The 24,750-nt window shown below is 42.2% G+C and overlaps 2 protein-coding genes across 3 annotated transcripts in view; both read right to left on the reverse strand.

The window, feature by feature from the left end:
• Positions 1-4,045: 4,045 nt before the first annotated feature.
• bambia (BMP and activin membrane-bound inhibitor (Xenopus laevis) homolog a) lies at positions 4,046-8,474 on the reverse strand. The gene is made up of 3 exons (XM_041969040.1): positions 7,894-8,474; positions 6,475-6,756; positions 4,046-5,054 (listed from the first exon to the last, which is right to left on the reverse strand). Exons 1-3 carry the CDS (start codon positions 7,967-7,969, stop codon positions 4,639-4,641), a joined length of 774 nt encoding a protein of 257 aa, XP_041824974.1. The 5' UTR covers positions 7,970-8,474; the 3' UTR covers positions 4,046-4,638.
• Positions 8,475-15,343: 6,869 nt separating this feature from the next.
• Positions 15,344-24,750, reverse strand: part of waca (WW domain containing adaptor with coiled-coil a) — a 29,105-nt gene continuing 19,698 nt past the window's right edge. The window contains exons 8-13 of one of the 2 annotated variants that reach the window (XM_041967559.1): positions 20,206-20,328; positions 19,973-20,121; positions 19,003-19,127; positions 17,349-17,544; positions 16,948-17,075; positions 15,344-16,866 (exon numbers count right to left, since the gene is read on the reverse strand). In XM_041967559.1, the coding sequence (XP_041823493.1) occupies positions 16,797-16,866; positions 16,948-17,075; positions 17,349-17,544; positions 19,003-19,127; positions 19,973-20,121; positions 20,206-20,328 (791 nt within the window). In that variant the 3' untranslated portion in view covers positions 15,344-16,796. Of the gene's footprint in view, positions 16,867-16,947; positions 17,076-17,348; positions 17,545-19,002; positions 19,128-19,972; positions 20,125-20,205; positions 20,329-24,750 lie in introns of both variants that reach the window. The other variant, XM_041967558.1, reaches the window with a different exon arrangement.

Genomic DNA, 24,750 nt, shown 5'->3' on the forward strand with positions numbered 1-24,750 from the left:
ACCTCACCAGGGAGGCTTCCAGGAGGCATCCTGACCAGATCCCCAAGCCAGCTCCTCTTGATGTGGAGGAGCAGCGACTCAACTCTGAGCCCCTCCCGGATCACCAAGCTTCTCACCCTATCTCTAAGGAAGAGCCCGGCCAACCATGCAGAGAAAACTCATTTTGGCCGTTTGTATTCACAATCTTATTCTTTCGGTCACTACCCACAGCTCCTGGTCATAGGTGAGGGTGGGAACGTAGATCGACCGGTAAATCGAGAGCTTTGCCTTTTGGCTCAGCTCCTTCTTCACCACGACAGACTGATGCAGCATTCGCATCACTGCAGACGCCGCACCGATCCGCCTGTCGATTTCCCGCTTCATCCTTCCCTCACTTGTGAACAAGACCCTGAGATATGTGAACTCCTCCAATTGGGGCAGGACCTCATTCCCAACCCGAAGAAAGCATTCCACCCTTTTCCGGCTGAGGACCATGGTCTCTGTTTTGGAAATCCTGATCCCATCTGCTTCACACCCAGCTGCGAATCGCTCCAGTGAGAGCTGAAGACCACGGCCTGATGAAGCCAACAGAATCACATCATCCGCAAAGAGCAGAGACCCAATCCTGAGGCCACCAAACTGGATCCCCTCAACACCTCTGCCCAAAGTGGGCCAAGAAAATGTCCCCCCACCATTACACCAGCAGCAGCCTGAAACATTGATCCAAGGCAGGATGGATCCATGTTTTCATGATGTTTCCAGCAAATGCTGAGCCTAGCATCTGAATGTGGAGCTGAAATGGAGACTCATCAGACCAGCAACATTTAACACATTTAAAAGGAATCAAATCATTTTAACATGCAGAATTGTCTGACTTTGCAGACTGAAACCATCTTAACGATTAACAATTTTAAAATTCTTTAAATGTAAACTTTATTGAATAAAGTGAACATTAAAATACAAGCTGTAATGTAAATTGTAGGAATATGTACGATGACGTAAGGATCGAAGGTAACCTGATATTCAGAGTATGTGTTTAAAAATCAACATAACCCACCTGTCTTAATCAGAATGAAACATTTGATCCGAATGAGTGTGAACAGAGCTTTGTTTTAAATAGGTTTTTGACCCTTTAAAGCCCGACCCAAGAAAAAACATAAGAAGAACATTTATATTTTTTTATTTGGTCTTTTAGTAAAAATGTAAAAATAAAAAAAATCTACATTTTTGGACTTTTTAAAAAGATATATTTAAGTTTGATTAAAGATTTTAACAAATAAACACTTTTACAGATGAAATAAAAGTGTTTTTATCCACTCCAGTGGAGCTTGGTGAGAAGGAAAACCAAAGCAACGTGTGAGGGTTTAAGGAAATTCCTGTTACTACCCTGGGAGGTGTGTTTCTATTACCATGTTCAGGTGTTAACAGGTTCCATGTGTGTTCACACTTCATATATTGTTCCATGTGCTGCTCCCGCCGCAGAGGGCACAAGGCTTTTCGGGACCATGAGGCTGTGAGAGAAACTCAGAGGTAGCGCCATGCCGATTTAACTCGCTGTAGGAATGTGGCCCACCTGAGGACCAAGTCTGAGGGAAAACATGGACATTCAGGCTGGAAATCAACTATACAAATGGCAAACTGATGGTGGGATAGGGCGGGGAGGGGGTTGTAGTTGCTTTTAAAACCAACCAGGTTGCTTTTGATGGAGGCTGGTGGGAGGCCGATAGTGCCACATACTTAAATTTGCATGTGAATCCAAACAGTTTAACTGGCTTGTACTGCATAAAAACACTGATGCTAATGACTGTTGGGAGGGGAGGGGTCGAGCTGTGGCAGCTGGCGTGGCACATGCACTTGTTTTTGTTACCTCACTGGAACCTTTTTAGATTCAAATACTGACCTTGTTAAGACCAATTATCATCATGGCGAGCACAGCCCTGTCTTAATGAGATGACCTCCTGTTCGGGTTTGGTGTGAGGAGTAGAGATGAGGTTATTTATGGGTTAAGGTCTTCAGTAGTGAAGATAGTTAAAAATGAAACAGAACATCTCTTTATAAGCAGAGAAAGTAACATTTCTGCAGTGTACCCATGAGTGAGCAAACAAAGTGGAATCAGGCTAAAGAAAACAGAAGTCTCGTTTAGCCTGCTACAGGCAGCTGCAGGACATTATTATTAGTAGGGTAATAGTCCTGGGGGAGGCTCTGAGCCTGGGCCGAGCCTTGCTAATGCAAACTGCTGTTAAGTGGCGAGCTGTTAAAAGTATTTTCCTGTTGTCCTAATGAAAAGAAACAAGACTCAGCCTTAATACACCCACCATTCACTGAAGTGGACCTCTGCTTCCAAAGCCCTACAGGATGGCTTATTTGTAGTTGCCACAGTAACCACAGAAACCATAGGGTGTGAACTTTTCAACCCATGCCCGCCTCAAATGATTCTTTTCTGTGACGCACACAGTGCATAATGCACCAACTGTTGTGGCTGCCGCATCGGGACTCCTGGAAATATAAATATTCAGAAGTAGTTTGGAAAGTCATGATGAAGGATGCGACGGAGACCTGACCTCAGACTCCAAACAAGCTGTCCCGGCTGGCCTTTTACTCCTCTGCTTGTTTTTGTTTGCATCCGTGTTTTGCAAGAATTCAGTAGGAACGCAGCTTCGCCTCGAGTGAGTAGAAAGCCGGACAGAGAGCCAACAGAAGGGGCTCAACCCATAGGTTGGAAACCACAGGATCATATTGAACTGCACACGAAGTGGAATCAGAGTAAATGGTCTATTTTCTCTATTAAAGAACAAATTAATGGAATGATGATAGTTGCTACATTATTATGCTGTTTGTTTATTTCGTAATAAAAACTTTTTATTTAAAAACACAAAATATAGTGGTGTTTAATTTGCAAAAAATGTCAATAAAAAAGCTGAAAAATTATTTAGTTTATCCCCCAATTGTACTTAATGTAACTTGAAAACAACTGGAGGAGCATTTGACAGATCAGTAACATGACTGGGTATAAAAGGAGCATGTCAGAGAGGTAGAGTCTCTCAGATGGAAAGATAGACAGAGATTCACCCGTCTGAGAAAAACTTGGTCTAAAAAATGTGGAACAATTTTAGAAAAATTCCTGAAGATAAAATTGTGAAGAAGTTAAAGATCCCAACATCTACAGTGTATAATATCATCTACAGATTCATAGAATAAGGAGGAATCTCTGTGTGCATGGGACAAGGCTAGATGCTGGTGATCTTCTGCAGTAAAACCAGACATGGTTCTCTACTGCAGAAGTCCCCAACCCTAGTCCTCAAGGCCCACTATCCTGCAGGTCTTAGATGTCTCCCTGCTGCAATACACCTGATTTAAATTAATGGCTCATTAGCAGAATTGAGCAGAGCTTGCAAGAGAGCCATTTAATTTGAATCAGGTGTGTTCCAACAGGGAAATGTCTAAGACCTGCAGGATAGTGGGCCTTCAGGACTATGGTTGGGGACCTCTGCAGTAGAGAACCATGTCTGGTTTTAATGCAGAAGATCACCAGCATCCAGCCTTGTCCCATGCGCACAGAGATTCCTCCTTATTCTATGAATCTGTAGATGATATTATACACTGTAGAACTGGCCTGCCTACAGTCAAGACCTTTCACCAATACTAAACATCTGGATCATCATGGAAGCAGAAATCCAGCAATCAAGGTCCAGGACTGTAGAGCAGCTAGAATCCTGCATCAGACCAGAATGGGACAACATTCCTCTCCTAAAACTCCAACTGGTCTCCTCACTTCCCAGACATTTCCAAACAGTTGTTAGAAGAGGGAATGCTACACGATGCTAAAAATCACTCTGGAACTACTTTTTCTAGTCGTGTTGCTGCCGTCAGATTCACTATCAGCTCATATTTTCCATCAAATAGTAAAATGTCTCAGTTTCATTCCAATATGTTGTTTATGTTCTACTGGGAATAAAATATGACCTGATGAGATCAGGAAATCACTGCATCCTGGTTTTATTTACACAAAATTAATTTGGAATCAGCAGCAGTCGTTTGAGCAGAAAAAAAGAAGTGAACCCTCAAATAAATAAAAATCACTTTTAATGGAAGTTTTTTTTTCTTTCACACTCAATCAAGCTTTTAGTCTGATCACAGAGAGAATGACACACACACACATCCACACACACACAGTGTTTTATCAAACAAAAATATATAGATAAATTTAGAATCTTTACAATAAGCTTGAATCATGAAACGTACATGGAGGAGTGTGCACACCTACAGTCAAACACTGAATTTTTTTTACTCCTCAAGTCTTTTTTTGTACCCTGGTCAGTGTAAAATTCTCCTCATCTTTTTCTGTTTTTCACAAATGTGCAAATTAGACAAATCTGGAATCCTTCAGCGCTCAGTGTGGAGAAGTCCAGGATCCTCCGGAGCAGGAACAAGACTCCCGACTCCACCTCGGTCCTGCCCGCTCAGGTTTAAATACAGCTCTGCCTTTTTAGTTTCAAGTAAAGTGCTCATCTAGCAAAAACCACATGGCATGAGATCAGTCTGCATCGTCCCCGCAAAAACAAACTGACGGAGGAAAAACAGGAATGTCTGTTTGAAGCTTTAAAAAAAGGCAGTCCTGGCTGTATTCGAAGAGATGAGTCTGGTTATTTCCACAGGAAGTCATACAAACTCTAGCTTGCCGTGACCACTGTACATCCCCCAGTGGACCAGAGACAGGATTTTATCGTTGCCCAGGTCGGCCTGCCTCATCTTGTCGCAGGTCAGGCAGCAGTTCTCGTGGCCCGTCACGGGGACCATGCACTCCAGGTCCAGCTTGGCCACGTGACCCTTTTTGGTGTGGTGTCCGTGGAAGCTGTAGTGGAGGCGCGACAGCATCTGCTGCCGCTGGTCCTGCAGCCGCTTGTTCTCGCTGCGCAGCATCCGCAGCGCCAGCATGATGAGCAGCACCAGGATGAGGCCGCCCGCGATGGGCACAGCGATCACTGCTGCCCTGAACCACACCTCCTTGGCCGAGGCCAGCTCCTGAACCCGGGTCACCAGGTTCCTGTTGCTGTTGTCAGACTGGTACCGGATATCTGCACACACACAAAAACAAACCATTTATTTAAGATGAGAACGGAGGAAAAACAAGAACGACAAGAGGAAATAAAAGCAAAAACATGAGTCACATCCCAACCAAGTAGCAGATATTAACCCTTTAAACTTCCAAACATTTTCTGCTGGTTTTTTTTTTGTTTTTTTTTTTGTTTGTTTTTTTTTTTTACATAAAACTGCCAGCAGCTGGAACTTTTAATCCCAGTCAGCAGCAGACATGTTTCCAGCCTCAGCTTCAGATTATGAGGCTAAAATGATGTAAAATGAATGTATGAGTAGATATAGCAGCATAAAGGCCGACCAGAAGAATAAAGCAGAATTTATTACTAACAGAACTTTGTAGAAATAACACACAGATCAACAATGACCAAGTCTTTTCTCATCTGCATCATTCTCTCAAGTCTTGGCTTTCAGGAGAAAAAATATTGGCATTGAAACATATTTCCCCTTTTTCCTCATTTCCAGTTATTTCTGCTACTATTTACCTGCTATTCTTACTAAACCAACTCCAGCTCAGCTGCTTTTTGGCGCCACCGTGCATCAGAAACGTTTTCTTGGCTTCATTCCAGCCATAGAGGAGCTTTTTTTATTCTTTTCAGACACACATAGAACTTCATGCTTACTGGTTGATCTTTGGCTGCTCCTGATTGGACGTTACCGTCAATCTAAGCTCTCTGATTGGTGGAAATTTTGACAGGAAGTGGCTTCATCGTCATGTCCAGGTCTAAATAGAGGTCTCTTAGCAACAGAGTAGTGATAGTGATCTTTTTATGATGAAATGTGATAAATAATGTTATCATGGATCATTGTGGATTTACCAGATAGTCTCTGAATAAAACTACATTTAGTGGCTGGATTGTAAACCTTCTGGATGGAAAAGAAATGCCTGGAAAATTTACGTAGATCACCTAAAGGGTAAAATATCCATCACAGTTTACCCCACAGAGATACACACTACCACCCCTGAGACACTCATGATGTTTTTAAAAAAATAAAAAAAGCGATAGCAAGTTTCTAGAGTTAACTTGAGCTAATAAACGGTTCAGCTGCTGAGTCTCATGGTCACAACAGAAAATCCCCTCTGGACTCTTCACATCTTTCCATGCACCTTTTCATTACTCAACAAGCCGGTATTTCTACATGGGAATACTCATTCTAGGAAGCACATTCCTACTCAGTGGGAAAATTACATGGTGCACACATAATAAAAAAAAAAGAGGAACATATCTGATCTCTTTCCAAGGGCTTAAAGGTAAACTAGCTGCTCCCTTTCCTTTCCAGACGCAGAGCTGGAGCCCATTAAAAGTCAAACTGAATCACTATAAAACTGGAAAATTGGGGCGGGGGGAGGGGGGGCATCCCGACAGCCCCCGGTTCATGTTCACCAGGTTTGATTTTTACCTGCTGAGTCCCTGGTGTGCGTCAGGTCATGCAAGCCTCTGTAGTTGCACATGTCATCATGGCAGCACTCCAGCGCCAGGGCCCCTGTCAGGGCATCTGTGGCCCTTTGGCTGCTGCTGCAGATGTCTGCAGCATTGGCAACGGGGTCTAAACACCCGTGGGTGAGGGGGGAGTTGACATTGAGCGGGTCCAGGACCTTGGTGAAGCAGGCGTTCAGTTCCGATTTGCACATGTATCCAGTGGCCACGCAGTGCGGAGCGTCACAATAACATCTTATTTCTCCTGGAGAAGGAAAAAAGACAAAGTTAAAGAAACAAGCTGATATCAGACATCCCTAAAAAAAAAAAATAAAAACAATCATGATGGATTTTCTAGGCTAAGCCAGTTTGTTTTAACAATCCTGCTCCTTAGGTCAACTTTTATCACGACCACAGCCAGTCACGTTCCACGTTTATCACCTCGGACCCTCTCAAAGTATCTGCTAAGTGCTGCAATAAACAACCAGGTGGCTTTAAAGAGCTTTAAGGGACGTTCCAGTTTTCTGCATCCATGTACAAACTTCTGTTTGGCCGTATTGTACCAACAGGAACCCCGTAGCTTATAATTAGTGGTTGTTTGCCAAAGTCAATTTCTTTCAACTCACATGGAAACATGTAAGGAGGAAAAGGGGGGTGGGAGTGGCGATGAATCTCTTTCCCTCCCCAGTTTGCACGCAAAGCTTCACTTGTGGTCTGGACTGACTGGGGACTGGGGTGCGGTGGGGGCAGGACGCTCTGGGGTCCCCATCTAAAGAGCTCCCAGCAACATTATGGCTGCCTGTTTTTACAGTCTGCGCTTCGCCTGCGGTTGCGCCAACTTGCTGCGCAGGGCGCAGTCATCAGATCAGTTTTTTCCCGGTGAATGATTGGAGCAGCAGGGCTCAGGCAGGTCATTTAGAGAATATTTCATTAGAGAGGAGAGGCCCCTTTGTGGGCAGAGGAGTGTAAAGAGGAGGAAGGGGGGCAGGCCGAGAACTGAGGCTTTTTTAGCCTCGTTGGTCTGGTATGAATGGCAGTATCGAAGAGCACAAAAACAACAACGAAGAATTAATATTTACGTCTGAAAATGGGTGGATATTATTTGAGAAATTGTGTGAATGTATGCATTACTTATCATTATGTTAGTCAGTGCAAAATATTTTACGTTTTAAGGTGATTTAAGTACATTTTACTACAAATATTACGCGTTTTAAAGCCATAAGAGTGATTATGAGTAAATCTAATTCTAAAAAATTAACGCTGCTGTTTATTTTTTTTTAACTTTATTTCTTTATTGTGAGGTCCAGATAAAGACTCCTAGACTTTTTTAAAGCACATTCCTGGTTTTTATCGCTGTTTATCCGGATTTCTGCCCCGTCAGCAGAGCAAAGTCTAAACGTACCTTTAGTCAGAAGAACGGCCATGGCACACAGTTCCAGTTGTAGCCAGATGGAAATTAAACTTAACTGGCGATCCATTTACACCCAGTTACTGAGAAAAGTCCTCGTTTTTCCAGTGGCAGGAGCAGCAAGAGAGCACCAGGCTGAGATCCGCGAGACAGAGAGAGAAAAAAAGTTTTACATTGAGCTGAGGTGGAAAACAGGGCAGCTCATAAACCTGATAGGAACAAAGAATCAATCCAAAACGCCTCCTCTCCCTCATGAAGACGGAGAAATTAACTTTTGTCTTTCAAGATGCGGTCCGACATTACGATAAGACACCAAGTTTCTCTCCGAGTCGGAATGGTGAGAAAGAAAAATGAAAAAACATACTCCTTTAGAAAATGCGTGATTTTTTTTAAGCCGTCATCGATCCTCTTCTACCTCTCTGTCCGCGCGGTCACATTGAAGCATCACACTTGTATTCCTGGAGAAGAAACTGGATTTTTAAAAAAAGAGGAGCAACTAATGCAAAGAAGCAGAGACTGAGCACAAACTTCGGACAGGAACTATTTAGCAGAAGAGATAGAGGCTCAAAGACAGAGCTCCGCCTCCTCTCCTCTGATTGGACAGAACACCGAAGAAGAAGAAGACGGCAACGTCATTAACCACATCCTGTAAATTCTTTTCAAAATAAAGTAAGCCAATAAAGAAAAACACTAAAGTCGAAAATAAACACCTTAACGGTTAACAAAACTCATCTACCCATATTTTACCAATAGAACACAAACAACATCAGATGTTGAAACTGAAACATTTTATAATTTCATGGAAAATATGAGCTCTTTTCATCTCGCTCTCTCTCTCTCTCTCTCTCGTGATGAACTTGAAGCTTTTATTTTCCTACAAAAATAACTTGATTTGCGTTTTTGTTTCCCTCTTGACACTTTCTTACTTGTTAGGTCATTTTCGTTGATTCATAGACCCTTGTTTTCATAATAGCATGCTCCATATGTCCTCCGGACAGGAGTCAATCAGCAGGTTAACAGCACCTAACTTTATAAGCTCAAATAACGCGGTGAAATTTCGATATCGATATTTTAAAATATTTTAACACATAAACAGATATGTATATTATGTCCTTAGTTTTTAAGTTAAATAAACTTCTCCAGGTATGAATGAGAGGAGATGATCCCACGCACAGTGCAGTATGAGGTGGGGCGAGCTGGTCCAGCAGCTACCTGCAGAGGAACCGCACAGGCAGCCAGGTTGACGCCGCGCTGACCCGCCTTCCTTCCTCCAGGCTACCAGACTGCTGCTGAAGGGAGGAGCGGATAGCCACTCTAAGAAATTAGCAATCCAAAAAGGCGCATGGCGCCACCGAGACTGCACGCTCAAAGGGACACAGCGCACGCGCACGCACACATTTGCCCTTTTAGTCGCCAGTGGGGAAAACACGTGAATTGCATGAAATCTCCGCATTTTAGACATAAAGGATTGTTTTCTTCATGTTCTATGTCAGTTTCACTATAAACAACCCCCAGCAGTGAATTCCGGTGCAGACAGTCCGCTGTGACAAGAGTTAATCTGAGTCAGTGGAGGTCATCAGGCAGAGGTTCCAGTCTGCAGACACACAGCTCTGCCTGCAGAAATAATGAAACATCAATGGCTCTTTATTGTGGCCCAAAGACAACAGGATGCGGATCTAGCTGTAGGGAGAGAATGACTGCGCACTGCAATTACTACAATTATGTGCAATTTCACAGAGGCGCCAGTCCACGGCTGGTGTTCCACCACTTATCTGCGCAGAGTGAGTGAGTGGGTGAAGGTGAGCAGATTCAAAGTGCTGCGTCACTTTATTTACATGTTTTGTAGTAAGCAATTATTATAACGTTGATTCAATGCCTGAAAACTTCATTTTGTAACCTCTTTTAAATTCAGTTAGTCTAAAAATAACAGACACGTTTTCATCTAAATATGATCAGAAATGTACTTTTAATCTGTAAAAAATGCTTCCACTTCTTAACGCCTCTCTCTCTCTCTCTCTCTCTCTCTCTCTATCTGTCTGTCTCTCTTTATATAGTTAGCTAAATATTGCCACGTCGTGGTCAAAGCTGGTAACAACTGTTTTTCTTCATCCCTTCAAAAATGTTTTTTGAGATTTAAATTAATATTTTGAAATGAGAAAGGAAAATACAAGGGATCGCCAGATAAAGACAAAAAACTCTATTTCTAAAAAGTTGGGATGCTTTATAAAATGTACTAAAAACAGAATGCAATCATTTCCAAATTCCATCAACCTAAATTTTATGCCAGCAGAACATAAACAACATAACAGATGTTAAAACTCATTTTATCATTTCATGGAAAATGAGCTCATTTTGAATCTCTTGGCAGCAACACATCTGTAAAAAGCTTGAACTGGAGAAACACAAGGCTGGAAAAGTCACTGGCAATTTAATTGTCTGATGCAGGATTCTAGCTGCTCTACAGTCCTGGACTTTGGTTGCTGGATTTCTGCTTCCATGATGCTCCAGATGTTTAGTATTGGTGAAAGGTCTGGACTGCAGGCAGGCCAGTTCAGCAGCTGGACTCTTCTCCTGTGAAGCCATGCTGTTCTGATGCAGGATGTGGTTCAGCATTGTCCTGTTGAAATCTGCAAGGCCTTCCCTGAAAGAGATGTTGTCTGGATGGGAGCAGATGTTGCTCTAAAGCCTCCATGTACTTTTCAGTATTGATGGAGCTTCACAGATGTGGAAGCTGCCCACACCATAGACACTAATGCAGCTCCATACCATCAGAGATGCAGCTTTTCACCTGTCCACTGATAACAAGCTGGATGCTTCCTCTCCTCTACCTCTGAATGCTCCTTTCATACCCAGTCATATTACTGTTGCCTATTACCCGATTAGTTGTTAAATTCTCCTCCAGTTGTTACTTTTCCAGCCTTTTGTTGCTCCTGTTCAGACTTTTTAGAGATGTGTTGTTGCCATCAAATGCAAACTAAGCAAATATTTTCTATTACAAATTTGTTTTGCAAATGCAAACTGTTTTCAAGCCGAGGTCAGGTTAACCCTAAAAGCTGACTGAAAACATCAGGGATATTTTTGCTTTAGGTCTTTTTCCTTTAATGTTATAAAGATTCACATATGTTAAATATTGTTGTTTTAATTCATATCCCAGATTTTACAAGCATCCATATGTAACATGTAATCCCAATTAGCACACAAGGAAATAACTGAAAGCACATCCCCATCCTAACCAGAAAGAAAACAAAACAGAGTGTGTTTCCCGCTGAGAGAATGAGCTCCAACAAGCGTTTCACTCAGTGGGGTGAGGTCCTTGTGACACAGGTTGTGTCTGCTTTCACACATTAGGAGACACTTGTAGGTGTGACTGTTACAGACGAGAGGGTCTTTGCTTAACAAAGGAACCCCCCTGCAGCTGTGACAACGACTGCTAGGTTACTGCTGAGGTATTAGGGAGGGGAAGTCTCCCTGAAAACTCATTTTCACCTTCTAACAATTCTTCTTTAGACCAGAGGCTCTAAATGATGCCGTCATGCTCACATATCCCAGCTCTAATGATCCGAACCTGAAAGGTTGAAGGCTGCCGACCAGTGCAGACAGGCTTCCTCCAGTACCTCCTCCTGGGCTTCCTCTTGTCTCTTTGATGTGAGTCATATCATGTCTGTGAAGAAACAGAGGCAGGCAGACTGTCTCCGTCCTCCATGATTGAGTTTACTTTCCTCAGCATAATGGAGCAAATATTCAGAGCGACCTCTGTGGAGATATATACAGTAGGTACGAAAGGAAGTGCTCACAGCGGCTTTGATGTTTCAGATCAGGTTAAAGGCTCAGCTTTCTGAGCTTTATCAGGGCTAAACAGAGACAAGAAACTGATGGCAGCCATCTTTGTCTTGACTTGAAAATTCATCCTCATACTGAGAAGATTTGTGGTCGATCACTGATCTGAAGCAGTTGACTGGAAAATGTTTTTTCTCTGATGTTTTTGTTGTACCTAAAGTGCATGATTTAAGTGCAATAAAAAGTGAAATCTGTCATTTATTAATTTGTCTTAAAAGTTATTTTAGTTTAATTGAGGTTTCACATTATCCTGCTAAAATAACCACCAACAGTGGTCGTTATTTTTTCCCCTCATGGTGGCTTTTTTTTCTCCTTGCACAGCAATTTTGTGTGGTAGATGTGACACAAACATCTTGAATCTTAATGGCACCATGTGTCTTTTCAATACCCCAATATGTATGAGTGGTGCTTTCAGTCATTTCCAGGTAATCCATGCTAGGGGCGAACTCGTACTCGTGCACCCTTATTAATAGACCAGGGATCACCAACTCTGGACCTCTTGGGTCCTGCAGGTTTTAGATGTTTTCTGCTGCAATACACCTGATTCAAATGAAATGGTTCTCGAACAGCTTGCTGTCAAATTCTGCACAAACATCTTAACAACTGGTTAATTTGAGTCCGGTGCAGCAGGGAAACATCTAAAAGCTGCAGGACACTGGCCCAAGAGGTCCAGAGTTGGTGATCCCAGATATCGATGCTCACTTTTTTTACCTTCCAGAGTCTGGATCAAGGGTGTCAGACTCTGGTCCCCAAAGGCCACTGTCCTGCAGGCTTTAGATGTTTCCTTGCTCCAACACACCTCACTGAAATATAATGGATCCAACTTGTTTTTAAGTTTTGCACAATGACCCATTTATTTCAATGTGGTGTTTTGAAACAGGAAAACATCTAAAACCTCTCAGGTCACTGGCCCAAGAGATCTAAGGTTGGTGATAGACATTTTTTCCCCCTTTCTGAATCAAGGGTGTCAAACTCCTTTCCTCGATGGCCACTGTCTTGCATGTTTTAGATGTTTCCTTGCTCCAACATACCTGATTCAAATAAAATGGATTCAAATTGTTAGCAAGTTTCTCACAATGACCCATTTATGTGTTAGAACAGGGAAGCATCTAAAACCTGCAGGACAGCAGCCCATGAGGACCAGAGTTTGACATCCCTGGTCTGGATAGTTCTCTCGTCTTTGGCACCAGTCTTTTCTCAGTCTCGAGGTGAAACGTGAACTTGTCTGACTGAGGTTATTCTGTCCATGTGGGATGAACTCGTGCCCCGAAAATTAAAAAATAGCTGCAGAACAGTTTCAGGATATATTTCTGGAAGCAGCTGCAGACTGATGGGTAAGCTATGGTTTTCTGATTGATCAAGATGGACTGACGGCTTCTCACGCACTGCCAGCTGAGGGCTCCAAGGTTACCATCATCTACGCTGTACCCGCACCGTCCATTTTATTAGGTTTATCTGTTCAATTTCCTGTTAACACAAATATCTAATCAGCCAATCACATGGCAGCAACTCAGTGCACTTTGTCATCTGGACATGGTGAAGATGACAACACTGGACAATAGAAGATGGAGAAACATTGCTGGTCTGAAGAGTCTCCATTTCAGCTCCACATTCAGATGCTAGGCTCAGAATTTAGTGGAAACATCATGAAAACATGGATCCATCCTGCCTTGGATCAATGCTTGAGACTGCTGCTGGTGTAATTCTGATGCTCCTTTTTTCCTCAATTCTAAAACCTCCCAACTCCAACTGAGAATAGACTCTTCCAGAACTGGTATCTTCTAAACTTTTCTTTCTATCTTTGACTGTAATCCATTTTTATGCATTATTAGTAGAAATATTTTTAAATAAAAAGAATATGGTCAGTAAACATGCAAACTCCTCACAGAAAAGGCCTCAGCTGAGATTTGTTTCTGATCTCTAGAGGGAAAATATGCAGCTTCCTCCCTCTGCAGGTAGTTTGTTGGTATGACTGGTAATCTGTACAATGGAAAAGCTGAGTTTGCAAAAGTCTTTGATCATACTATATTTAAAAATGTTTTTATTTTACATGTTTAACTTTTGTCACTGTTAATGGGACAGAGGTCCTATTCTGACTGCTCTGCAGAAGCATTTATCTCACTATAAGAAAGAAGCAAAGGCATGTATCATGTAAAAAATAGAAATAAATTGAGAAAAACAGAAATGTCTCTCTTTAGCTGTTGCTGTTCCCAAGATGTGAAACTCATTTTAAATTAGCAGATGTAGAAACAGCCACTGGAATTTTTATTTGTATGTCAACCAGTGTGAAATAAAAGATGTCCAGTCATGGTCTAGTACAATACCTTATCTTTCTAAAAAATAACGCTACTTCCTGCATTTGTGGTTTTCTCCAGAAGAAAGCTATCCACCAATATTTTAACCCACATGCTCTAGTTTTAATAAAGTGAAATATTCAGTCACTGGACCAGTAAATTCCAACTTCCACACTGACTCTGGCAGCTGTTTTCATTCATGATTCTTCTCTCTCCTCAGCAGCAGTCCTTTCTGACTCTTAAATAAAAACCTCTTGCTCCACCCAAGCCATCATCAGTAGAACCTCCACACCTGGATTCACCATGGCAACCGCTGACAAAAAGCCAGTCATTTTACCTTTCATTGTGGTTTCCAACTCTGGGTAAAGATACTCATGAACCAACTCACAGAAGGAACCAAAAGCTCAAGAGTTGCTCAGTTAACCCAGAGTTTCTGACTAGACTCAGAGGAACCTCCTTTCTGGAACAGGCCTCTGAGGCTTTCAAAATATAAACTTCAAACTTATTTAAATAGGCTTTTAACAAGTAGAAGCACTGCAATGCTGTGACATTTCCACCCACTTTTCACCTGCTTTTATCTTCTCTGTAAGATAAGACACCATCACATACCTTAGTAGGTGCTACAGATCCATACGCAGCCACAACAGCTGGTTCCTCCTCCTCGTGCTCGTCACATTTAGCTGTGGGATGGAATCCCATTCTTCAGCCAGCGTTGTCATCCTAGAGGATAGCTAGGTCCCAAATTCTGGAGATATGGGATCACCACTGGCTTCAGAACCACATTTCGATATCAACAGTCAGGCTAGTCATACGTCTCTGGCCCCAGCAGGCGAATGTTGCAGGGGTTTTGGTACGTTTTAGGGGCCAAACCTGCACATTTAGCTGTATTGTTCATTCCACAGGAGCTCCATCCTTCCCAGTTCTACCTGGTTGTAAAGGTGACCAATCAGGCTTTCCAAACATGTATAACACAACACCAGCCTGTGTTATTAAATAGGAAAATTTATCCACCAAACATTGCTTACTTTTTGTGGCAAGTTTATACATCAATACCATCAATACCAAACTTTGACTTGACATTGGGACGGCCAGTAAATATGAAATACGAGCAGATGTCCTGAACTTCAACTCTGGGAAATAACAGAATGCATTAAAAATATTTTCATATGGATTTCCTTACCTACTTTATTTCATTATCAGTGCTAAAGTTTGCTAATAACCTATGAAATCTTAATAAAATCCCGAGCCTTTCTCCTTTTATTACCCCAAACACAAGTTAGATGAGACAAGAAATGAAGCCTGAAAGGACGATGAACAAGACGGCCCCAGAGAGGCATATTTTATTTCATTTGTCAATATACTTCAGGAAACAATATACAAAGCAATGATGTGGTCACCTTTACTGGATGTGGTGCAGTTCAGTTCAATAGATAGTATGATGGTGGTGGTGGTGGGGGGTAAACAAGCTTTAGCAGCTGACAACCCTGCTCTTCTCCTCCAACAGTGGGGGAACAAATGAAGGAGAACTGGGACAGACATGCTTGTTGAAGTTTCCTTTTCCTGTTGGTGGGATGTGATCAAAAAACATGGCGTCTGCAGACTTCCAACAAGGCACTCTAGAAGCTCCGCTGAAAATAACAACCAGTGCTCGCTGTACTTTAACATGTTTATTACAATACATACATTTCACATTTGACCTCTTGTTGCCCTGCGCTCACTGAAGAGATGCTCCGCGCTCACACGCCCACCTCTGACCCGCTACCACCGTCCCCATGAACATCTGGATGTGGTTGTTTACTGTTTACTCACTACAACTTCTTATAAATAAAACCTTTTTATTCTGTCTTCCTGTTAAAACTCCATTACTTTAGCATCTGTACAAAGGAATGAAACAGAGGTACCACCTAGGCTTATAAGAGGAACAGGAGGAAGACAAAAGGGAAAAATAATATAAAATGAAAGAAGGGGTGTGATGGGGGGCAGGGCAAGGTCGAGGCCAGGGGAGGGTAGCGGTAATGGTCCAAAGCAGCACGCCATCTCATTCCATGTTTTCCATTTTATTATCACTCACTCCACCAACCACCAGGCACTGTTTTTCTTTTATTTTTATTTTGAACCGCCCCCCTCGAGACCGGGTGAAGCAGGGCCACCAGAAGCTGTAGACAGATCACTGAACCATTGAGCAGTTGGGAAAGATCTGCACCGAGGGGATGGACGCCATGCCTGAGAACATGTTCATCCCGACGGGTGGAGGGAGGAGAGTCCGAACATTTGAAGAGGATCGGCTTTATGACTTCACTCCTCCATTTACATGCAGATGCAATGGTTCAATGATCTCTGCACGGACCAAATGCAGCCTAGAGTCTGCAGATGAGTTAATATGAAGGACAGGCTAGCTAATGACGGTAGCCGCCGAGGCGTCGATTAATCTGGATGTCAAAAGCTTCGATAGGCATGGCTTTCCATGGCTTCAATCTACAAAACATATTTACAACATAGATAACATCTACAAGAAATCTACATTTTCCCCCCTCGCCACAGGGTCCTGTAAATCAACCCCACTTTTCCCATCCTCCGACAGCTCCTCGTTTCTCCCTCTCTGGCATCCCAGCTCAACAGTCCAAAGCCAGCCCGACTTCCAATCCTGCATGTTAAGACCGGGTTCGAGAGGAACCGCTTTCTTTCCAACTTCCAAATATGTGCAATGGGTTCCCCCCGCCGCCTCGTTCCCTCCCAATGCCCGCTTTGACTCGCAGCCCAGAGTTGTCAGACCATGAAGGAATTCTGATTCTTCAACTTTTCAAGTTCTTTGATTTGCTGTCTCAAAAACAATATCCTGTGGAAAAGAGAGAGAAAGAGGGGATAAAAGGAGACTGCTAAAAGTAGACAAGCCAGCAGAGGAAACGTGTCTTCTTACCTCTGCTCGCGCAGCGTTGCTTGTATTTCACAGACTCGGACCAAAGACCGCAGATTTTTTAGCTCAGTGCAGTTCTCAGACATGCAGATGCTGCCCATGGTGTGAGCCTCTTCACGTAGTCTGGACGCCTTTGAAACAATCAATCAGCTCTTTAGGCTGTTATACACTGCAATCTGGTTGCAGTAAAATACTATGAAAATAAAATTATAAAAACAGAAAAATCTCACAAAAAAAAAAAGTAAAAAAAAAGTTTTTATATAAAGAAATATTTGATTCATTTAAAAATAACAAAATACATAAAATAGATTAAAAAACACAATACGAATTAAATTAAAACATAAAAAGTTAAATAAATTTATATATAAAATAAATAAAAATGGTTAGATACATGTGGTACTGACCTGCTTCTCTACGTGTTCAGCTGGCCATCCCTGCACATGTTTAATAAGGTTCTCGTTGAAGTGGGCAGCAAGTGTGGGGGTGAAGGAGCAGGAGGCCCGGGCTGCTGAGGTGGTTGGGGGTGCGGAGGCTGAGCTGGGGGCGTTGCTGCTGCTGGGGGCGACGTGGTTGGGACCTGGAGAGGGACTCCTCTGACTGCTGTATGTAACAAAGATCAGACAAGTTCTTTGTTAGTGACATTAAACTTCTTTACTGTGGTTCCTTGAAAGTTTCTGTTGATAATTTTGACAGAAATGAGCAAAAACACAATCCAAGTCAGTTTCTAAGCTAGTTACCATTTATAGTCATGATTATGTGGTGCCAGTTATACAAATGTCTCACAGCTTACAGGTTTAAACAGCCTCAACGATGCTGGGAAGGTGGTGCAGCAGGAAGGACCTTTTTCACTGCTGCACCACTAAACCTGCAGCAGAGCAGGTGTGTTATTGTAGATGTTGAGACATGAAACTGGACGGAGAAAGTTCAGAAAGTGACGTCTGTGGAAGACACTGAAATTGAACATGATGACGTATCTGTTGTCTGGAGATACTTTAGTTTTAAAAGGTCGGACGTGGACTAAATTACTAGTTACTAAAGATCATGTCCATATAAAATAGCTGCACCACCTTATTCTCAGGTAAAATCGAAAAAAGGTGGAGGACACTAGGTCAGATGTCACTTGTAGACGTATTTGCTAGAGGTACTGATGACCGCAAAAGCAATGGCATCACAATCCAAACAGGCAAAGACCTGGTTCTGGTTCTGTGGAGGGTGACAGATTGAGGAGTAAAGATCAAGTTTTACATGTTTTCCCTGCTGCAACACAGCTGATTTGGTTTTAGGGTGTAGGGTAAAGGCTAAGCATTCAGCTGTGATGGTCAGGGTTGGTTGAGGGGCTAGGGAATGTGCTGTGTCAATGTAGATTCTCCACAGTCAACACGAGTCAGAAGTGTGTGTGTGTTTTGTTACACTCACAGACTAAAGACTACGAGGACAGCGTTTCAATCCCCAACCCCTCCTACTTGTCAAAATGTCCTTAGCAAAGACATTGAACACCACGTTGTTCCTGAAATGTCCATTTGTTTACAAGAAAAAAAAAGTAGCTATTCAACTAAATGTGTATGATTTAACAGTGAGTGTAGCACCTAAAACAAGGCCTAACAGCAGTATATAGGTGCAGAATACTCACTATTTAACATTCGATTACTTATATGACAGATAAATGACAGCTTTCTTTGTGTCAGAATAAGAAAAGAAAGGCAGGCGCCACAGAGAGCCATCAGATAACAGGCAGCACACAACTATCCTCAAGGTAACCAGTTATTAGCCGCTACTTACTGGTGCTGTACCAGACATAAAAACTAGATCTCTCTGGTTTGTTTTAAAGCTCAAGAATTTTCTGACATCTTTGAATGCATTAAATTACATATTCTTTTACCATCAGTGATTACAGATGTAGTCTGAACACCGACATCTGCAACCAATAGGAACGAGCCACTTGTTGTTTCATTAATGACCAGCAGATGGTGCAACACCACCACATCATCAAAGATGGGACTCAGTCAGGAGACTTTAATCTGCTCAGTGTTTCATAGGTTCATTCATTCATATACTGACCCTTGACGTTGTAGAGTCCGCGGGGAGGCTGCGGTGGCATCATGACTATGTGACTTGTCAGTTGAGAGGGGCTGCTGGGATGTGGGCTGGGAATGAGAAGCCTGCTTTGCTGCTGCTGTGCTCACCTGTAAACAAGTCAGGGAAGTCACGTCAGCACTAAACAGAACACTGGCCTACGTGGCCGTGAAGGTTACTTTCTGCTTGTTAACCCATGTGGATCACCTCCATTTAGGTCATTAGGGAAAAAACACAGTCCTCTCCCCAAAACTGCTATAAAAAACATAACAGATTTTTTTTTTCACCCAATTTTTTCTTCCTCAAAATCTGTCAATCAACTTCAGTCATATTCAAAACTATCAGACATGAAATTAAAATGATTTTAACCCTTTAAAGCACTAATTTAATTAAACAATGTCACTGTTTCATGAATGTACTCATTTTTTTCTCCTCACTATATCAGCTCAAGTCCAAATCAAAAATACCAACTGCACAATTGTTCAACTGATTTTTAATTTTAAACGGCAATCTGATGACAAAATGTCACTTTCTTTTAAATGAAGGAAAAAAATCCAAACTGGCATTTAAAGGGTTAAAACACTTCTAATATTTACATATTTGGTCATTTTGATTAGAACCGAGCCGTTTCTTTGAGCAGTATTTAGGAGGAGACGTAGTAAATGTACCCCTGGTGTTTAAGAGAAACTTAGAACAACATCATTCCCACATGGAGAAACAAGCAGAAAGGCGGCTTAAAATGAGGGGAAATTACCTGAAAGGACAAAACCAAATATAGTTTTAATCTCCAATAATAGAACCTAGTTTAATAGATTCAACAGGTATGAAGAAACCCAATAAATGTTTCAGTTCAACATCTGACATTTGTTCATTTTTATTTGTCCATGGAGGGAATAATTATTCTAGGACAAATGTCCCAACATGAAGCTTGGTGTCTGAGTATTTAGGTACCAACCTTCGTCTGTGAGATGACGGGCTGTGTGTTGAGTAGGGGCTTTAAAGGACCAGCGTTAGTCTGTGGTGTGCTGATCCTCGGAGACACGTAAGATCTAGGTGATGAGGCGTCTGACGTTAAAGACATTGGTGACTGGTTGGATTGTTGAGCTGCTAAGGAAACAAAAACAATGTCAAGGACAAAACCAAAAAAGCTAACTGTCCAAAGATTTCCTTCTGCAGGGCTTCATTTACCTTGGTTGGAGAGTTGAGCAGCCTGAGAGAGGATAGTAGTGATATTAAAAGCTGACGGTCCAGCTGTGAGGATCTTGTGCAGCATCGACTGTAATGAAGCTTGTGTAACAGCAGCTGTGAGAACTGGAAAAAGAAAACACTGTTACGATCTCAAGCGACAAGTCTGTCTCCTACACTGACTTCTGAGCTTCAACACATTACTCTGAACTTTTTGATTCTTTATCAACAATAGATAGAGATTAACTTTAAATGAACACTCAAGCGTTGAGGGCATGGCCTGATGGACAGATGAAAACATTTAGTTCCTGCACACATCAGATTTTTCTGTGTACTGATGAGAAGCAAAGTTATTAAGAAAAACAAAGTTTGCTTGTTAATTTAAAACAATGCTGAGCAAATAAAAAGTGTCATAGATTGATCAAGGTGTTGGAAACATTCCTCAGGGATTTTGCTCCATGTTGACACGATAGCATCACACGTCATCACACGTAATGATGAGAATCCCCAGTTCAACGTCACTACACCTGCATCAGCCCGAACTACTGACTCAATCAACCAGACGTTCTGGTCCAGAAAACTGCTGCTGACTGGATATTTTCTCTTTTCAGACCATCTTCTCTAAACCCTAGAGATGGTTGTGAGTAGGGCTTGGCCTAAATCTAATGTTGCAATACTTTTTAGCTTTACATGACATTTATCTCAATATTTTGAAATCTCCACCAAAAACCTGTAAATTCAGCTTAATTCAACACAGACGCATAAAAGACAGTCCATCACCTCTGCCTTTTAACCTGGTTCTAGGAACTGTGAGGAGCAACAGAATGAGAAGTTAAAAGCTCTGACAGGTAAGGTGGTGCTGTGCAATAAAGACTTTTAAAAACCAGCAATAAAAGCTTGAACTGGATCCTGTACTGTACAGGAAGCCAGTGTCGGAGAAGTATGCTCACGGCGTTTCCTCCCTGTAAGAAGACGAACGGCTGAATTCTGAACAACTTGCAAAGGACGTAGCAGCGATAAATCCCAAAATAAGAGTCACAATAATTTGAATGGCAGGTAATAAAAGCGTGAATACCTCTCTAAATCTTTAAAAGGGAGATATGATTTCACCCTGCTCAAGAGCCGTAGATGAGAAAACTAGATTTGACCACAGAGTTAATTTGTTTTACGTTTCCATGATGACATGTTATTACGTCGCCTCATGTCACTACAAGCTACACTCCCATCAGTGGACAGAGCATGTTGGAAATCAAGCCACGTCAACCACCTGAATAACAGATAAATATCTCTATTTTTAAACCTCCTGGGGTGGAAACACTCGCTCCTGCACAGAGCAGCTGGAGGAGTACTAAGTACTGCATGTACATCACGAGAAAGCATTCAGCTAAATGACTGCAGTAATTCCTGAGGCGTATTATGGCTAAAACGGACATCTCACATTCAGCTTCCAACTCTTAATGCTCATAAACTAGCTTGATGCACGTACTTCACGTCTCCACACTTCTTTCCTGTCTCTACTGAAACAACACAGATGAAGGAGTTTCCTGGATGAGGGGGGAGTGAGCTGCGTCTGCTGCGAGTGAGAGAAGCCAAACTATGAAGAAAATCCCATGCAGACAACTTAAAATACTGCAGTGAAAATTTCCACTCAACGTTGGTGATATAGCCATTTTATATATCGCACGCAGAGCAACTTGAAGTACAACCAAGCATATTCAGTATCCCCCCAGTTGTGTGAAAATCCCAGTAGTTTCTGAAATACTCCAACCAACAACCTTACCATGCTCAAAGTCACTTAAATCCTTTCTTCCTCATTCATGTCTACATGCTGCCATGTGATTGGCTGGTTGGATATTTGTGTTAACAGGAAGTTGACTGTCCTGGAACAAACAAACCTGTTTCTTTAAAAAGATAATATGAAAACAGAATCACTTGTAAATAAAGACAACTTTATATTTAATCAAAAATAACCCAAACAACTCCCATTTCTTTTAAAGTTTTGTATCTGGGCCTGAGGCCACAGACTGAAAGGATCTGCCTATGACGTGTTACTGATAGCTAGTAAGAAAGCACTTAGGAGGAAATGGATGTTAACGGACTCTCACAATTTAAGACTGGATTAATGTGGTGAACGATGTTTATGTGATGGGAAAACTGACATTCATTTTGAAGCAGAATATGGACAACGTTGTAAACTATTGGAAGCCTTGGATTACAAATGCAGTGTTTACTACAGACCAGGTATCAATGTGTGGTGCTTCCCTGGTGCTGCTGAGGGAATCGAGTGTCGCAGTGGTCGTTGGAGTCGGTCATCAGGGTGTACGTAAAGTGTGTTTAGCAGGCGGTGTTCAAACACACACTTTCTGAGCTGCCATATTAAATATACACCTGCATGCTTATCTGTTGTTTTTCAGTCACCTACTGAGACTATTTTAAAGCTATAAGAAGCATCTGAAACTATTCAGCTAAGTTTTCTTTAAAGTAACTTATTTAAGAGAAGAGAGAACGGGACTCAGTGGCTGGTCATCTTCTCCAGATTGTACATGTTCATGAGAAGAAAGTCACACCCACCTTCACTGCTCAGTGTAAGGCAAAAGACACCACGGTGGACACGGCAACGTTTTCAGTGTAACATGTCACACAAGAAATGCTTCTTCGCTGTGAGGGAAAGCCACAATTGTTCAAATTCCAAAAGGAAACAACGGTAAGATGGATGGAGTTTGTTTTTGGGAGCCAGCCAAAGAGTTTCACCATTTGTGACCGGCACTTCACCGAAGACTGCTGGATGAATAAGGGCCGGTACAACGAGGGATTTACTTCCAGGCTTTAACTGAATTGAGGGTCTGTTCCTAGAATCAAGGACCATGTTTCCAATCCTGAGCCACAAGCTGTACTTAATACCGAATAAGTTGTCTGTTCTGTTTTCATAGTGTGTGAGCAACAATCAAACCAAAAAGAAATTAACCTACACATACTTTACCTGATCGCTACCAGCAGGTAACACACATGTAATGATGAGCAGAAAGTTAGCATCAACACTGAAACGCTACAAATGTTAACAGCCAGGCTAAAAACATCCAGCTGATTAGCCACAGGAAACAACAGATGTTCATGGAGTGACTAGAAATACAGCAAACTATAGAGTAACAACGCATGAAACTGTTAGCAAATAGCATCGTTAGCTTATCTATTTCTTGGCAGCAGACGTCGTCCACCTCTGCTGGCATTGTGGTACATTTGCCACATGTACACCTATTAACAGGCAAACGACATTATATCGGACTACAGCTGGTAAGCAGAGTGTTTACCAAACAGATGCGTCCTGCGGCATTTCTTGCTGCAGGTTGCTGAGTTTGAGTCGCTGTGGGTTGCAGAGTTTTCGGGTTCTGATTCGGGCTCTAACATGTACGATCGTACATTTTGTGTTGACATTGTTTACTGAGGATTTATATTACTAATATGGGTTGTTTATGAGTTCTGACAGTGTTTCTATGGTGAAAACAGTGAACCTATGCCAGCTGCATCAACTAGCTGTGGTCTTTTTAGCCGTCTGCTCAACCAGTGGAGTAGAGTGCCATATACATTGACAACCTTATTTGTAACTCTTCACCAAAAACTGAGGCTTTCTCATTCATTCTAGAAACACTTAGGAAAAAATTTCTTCATTTTTTGAACAACTTTGGTGTTTCTGTTGCTCTTTTAGCTGTTGCTGACTTCCCGCCAGCTCAGGTGATGTCATGCAGACAGGAAGCTGCAACGGTCAGAATACGTTTGACTCTCGTCTTCATTTTATTGTTTATTTGGCTGACACCATGAAAAACTCTTCAATTAGTAGGGAAGGAAGACCACACCCTCATACACTATACTGCCAAAAGTATTTACTCACTCAAAATAATTGAAATCAGATGTTCTAATCGCTACCAAGGCCACAGGTGTATAAAAATTAAGCACAGAGGCATGCAGACTGTTTCTACAAACATTTGCGAAGGAATGAGTCGCTCTCAGGAGCTCAGTAAATTCCAGTGTGGTACTGTGAGAGGATGCCACCTGTCAACAAGTCCAGTCGTAAAATTTCCTCACTTCTAAATATTCCAGAGTCAGCTGTCAGTGATATCATAACAAAGTGGAAACGATTGGGAACAACAGCAACTCGGCCACGAAGTGGTCGGCCCCGTAAAATGACTGAGTGGGGTCTGTGGATGCTGAGGTGCATAGTGAGCCAAGGTCAGTGCAGTGGTGTAGAGAACGCCGACACTGGACTCTAGATCAGTGGAGACGCGTTCTCTAGTGTGACAAATTGCTTTTCACCATCTGGCGATCTGATGGAAGAGTCTGGGTATGGCAGTTACCAGGACAACAGTACTTGTCTGACTGCATTCAGTGTATTTCTGAAGCTGGGCTTGGCCCCTTAGTTCCAGTGAAAGGAACTCTAATGCTTCAGCATACCAAGAGATTTTGGACAATTCCACGCTCCTGACTTTGTGGAAACAGATTGGGAATGGCCCTTTCCTGTTCCAACATGATTGTGCACCGGTGCACAAAGTAAGG

The sequence above is a fragment of the Melanotaenia boesemani genome, chromosome 18, assembly GCF_017639745.1.
Source record: "Melanotaenia boesemani isolate fMelBoe1 chromosome 18, fMelBoe1.pri, whole genome shotgun sequence".
NCBI lineage: Eukaryota > Metazoa > Chordata > Actinopteri > Atheriniformes > Melanotaeniidae > Melanotaenia > Melanotaenia boesemani.